At 36.9% G+C, this 3,150-nt stretch overlaps 1 protein-coding gene across 1 annotated transcript; it reads left to right on the top strand.

Annotated features, from left to right (window-relative positions):
- The first annotated feature begins 417 nt into the window (after positions 1–417).
- Positions 418–2,366, top strand: LOC141631222 (replication protein A 70 kDa DNA-binding subunit B-like). Its single transcript, XM_074443922.1, has 8 exons — positions 418–577; positions 671–770; positions 869–996; positions 1,085–1,163; positions 1,248–1,323; positions 1,675–1,853; positions 1,943–2,064; positions 2,164–2,366. The coding sequence occupies exons 1-8, from the start codon at positions 418–420 to the stop codon at positions 2,364–2,366; spliced, it is 1,047 nt and encodes a 348-aa protein (XP_074300023.1).
- The last annotated feature ends 784 nt before the right edge of the window (positions 2,367–3,150 follow it).

The following is a 3,150-nucleotide window of genomic DNA, read 5'->3' as shown; positions in this document are numbered from 1 at the left end:
TTTAAGATCAAATGTAGAATGATGTATATTGGAATGTCAATGATGATGTTTTACAGTGATATTGCCTCAGTATAAAAAGTCTAAACCTGTTTTCATAAGAAGTTAGTGTAGTTAACTTAGTAGCCATCAAAACATGTTCGCGTAATATACTTGAATTATCAAATTATGTACCCTTTCCAAAGTCAGAAGAGTTGGAACAAGAGCATTTAAAGCTAATATTCATACATAGAAGGCAGATGTTTCATCTTAAGCATAAATCTAAATGACCAACTTAAACTGATAATCGTTCTATTTCTTATTAATTAACTACAGGGAGGTAAGATCAGAACAACGCTTTATGCCGATGAAATTGCAGCGTATGAAAATATCATTTTCGATAAGATGGAATAGGACATTTGCAATGCAAAGATCAAACTGATGCCTGAAAAGTATCGGCGCAATGCTGACCACCCATATCAACTTAGCTTTGGTGCTCAGACCATCATCACGCCTGTTGAAGGGTGCAAACCTCTTATCGGTCCTGAATACATAAGCATAGCTACTATACCCAGAATAGTAACAGCTGACGATAGATACGGTGAACACTAAATATCTACCTCTTAATCGTGAAGTTGGTTTAAATTAGTTAAAGGTTACTTTTTAATGTGCTTACTTAGCCAATGATGTGTAGATGTGATTGCTGTGCTAATCCATGGTGAAGAACTGCACGAAATACCCCGTCCAGATGGAGCAGCCTTGGCTGTGCGTGAATTGATTGTTATGGATCATAGGTAGGATAACAAGCTAAACACTTGCAGATGACAGTTTGAAATTTAAGTTTTTTGTTAATAAAGGCGAGAAAACTTATATGCTACGTCACTTAATGCAGCACGGAACAACCACTAATCATAACAGCTTGGTCAGAGATTGCAACTCGGGAAGGAGAACAACTTAAGGAAATGGTGGCCACATTCCCAGTTGTTGGTTTCACTTCTCTAAAGCCATCATATCACAAAGGTATACAATCATATTGATTATTAGCAATGACAACAATGCTTTGAATTTTGGGACTTTTAATAATGGCTTTTTGGAACTGCTATGGTAGGCTTCTCAGTTGCCACAACTTCAGCAACATTTGTAAAGTTCAATCCTGTTGGAGAGAAGGCAGAAATGCTGCGGGCTTGGTAACATTGCTTATCTGTTGAAGTTAACAAGAAACACATTATAGAAGTTCTGATAAATGATGTCTGTTTGATGGGTGTGTTCAGGAACATTGCAAACAAGACAACAATATATGCCAAGCACCAACAGGTTTTACAAGCACGTGTGCCAGAAACAAAACGTGTACCAACAAACATTTAAACCCTCCGTGCTAAAAAGGTACACAAATATTTGCCAAAACAAAGTATCAGTGCAAGGACGTTTATCGAAATTAACCACCCCCCCACAACACCAACCTACCCAAAAATAAAACACCCAAAAACGTAGATTAGACAATGCTTAACAAATGTCCCTTTGAAAAAAATAGAGGTACACTTAACAGTGAAGTCAACTAAACAGTGTGGCTTATTAACCCAGGATTAACCACTGCATAATACAAATTTTGGTGTAAAAAAAAGACGCGGATGTCTCTGTTAAGTTTTCTCAGTCTTACTTGCAATGAGCTAAATTAGAAAACTTGTCTGATGGAAATAGGCCAACGTTACATTGCAAGACGAGCGCCACTGGCTTCATGTATCCATCTCTGAGTTTGATCGGAAAGGTATACGTTTCTATCTCGGTTGTACTCACTGCGGTACAACAAGCAAGGAAGAAATCAATGTCACCTACAACTGTGAAACATGCAAGCGGCATGGAGTCACTTCTACACCTAGGTAATAACCAAATTAAATTGCTTAGTTCGATAATGCAACTTCCTAGACTTTGCAAACCTATTTTAAATAACTACAAGTGTATATTGCAGGATGACCATCACATTCGAAGCAATTGGACAAAACTGGATCTTTCATGTTTACTACATTCAATATGGATTCGGAGAAACTTCTAAAAAAAAATGTTGTGGAACTATACAACATGGTGGAAGAGGTGAGCTCCTTCTTAGCAGCATTTGAACCCTAAAAAGATTATTTCCAAATGCTACAATCAATGTTGTTTAATAGTATAATCAACAACCACGCTTACCAGGGAAAAAAAGGGGTGATTTCAGACCCACATTTCTACATAACAGCTTTAACAATGGTGGTTATGTGCAGGAAAAACACCAATACCTAACTGAATCTGAAGCTAAAATACGTCAAACTCCAGTGTATCTCCAAGTTGGCCCAACAGCATCTCTCTCAAGGAATGGAGTGTTGAAGTGGGTTATCAAACAAATTTCTCTTGAATAGAACCGCGTGCTGAATAGAAACTAGTAACCATTTTGAAGCAAATGGCTAACGTTAAACAAACTCATGAACATTTTGAACTATTAGTAACCCAATAGCTTTTGTAACTTCAGAATCAGTTCTACAAGGTAGCAAGGGCCAGTTAAAGGCAGTGGATAAGAATTCACGAACAATCTAATCAGCCAAAATAAAAGGCTTAGAAATGTAAAATATGTTGCTATATGAAGTTGCCACAAAGAGTTGCAGCTAATTTATAATAACTTTGCAGTTTGTTTCTACCAAATTTTGAGCTAAATAGATCCCAAAAAATAGTTCTGTATTAGCTTCTAAAGGCATACTAGGTATCCTAAAACCGTGCTGAACATGTCCTGGTGTGATGTATTACACGGAGCATCCTTAAACAACCAACAAAAATGAGTTGATTTTAAAATAAAGTAAGGGAATTTACTTTTGCTATACAGATCCAGGTCAAATGTATATGAGACAGTGCGAGCCTATTTCCATCTACACAAAAGAAAAAGTCCTGTCATATGCTAGCATATAACCTTAAACTGTTTGTGAAAGAAGGTCAGTTTTTTGCTAATTGGTATTGAGGCCTATACTAGAGCTAATTTTAGGTATACAATTGGCAAAAAAAAAAGGAAACTACTAAACTGACAGTGCTTTAACATGAATGACCACACCCCTATTTTAAAACATGAACAGTGACTTCGTACTGATGCACAGTGAAGCTAAGACTAGTGACTTTGACCAGGCATATACAGTTTCAGAAGTAAGCCAACTCCTT

This window comes from Silene latifolia, chromosome Y, assembly GCF_048544455.1.
Source record: "Silene latifolia isolate original U9 population chromosome Y, ASM4854445v1, whole genome shotgun sequence".
NCBI classification, from domain to species: domain Eukaryota; kingdom Viridiplantae; phylum Streptophyta; class Magnoliopsida; order Caryophyllales; family Caryophyllaceae; genus Silene; species Silene latifolia.
This window is presented reverse-complemented; position numbering and strand designations above follow the sequence as displayed.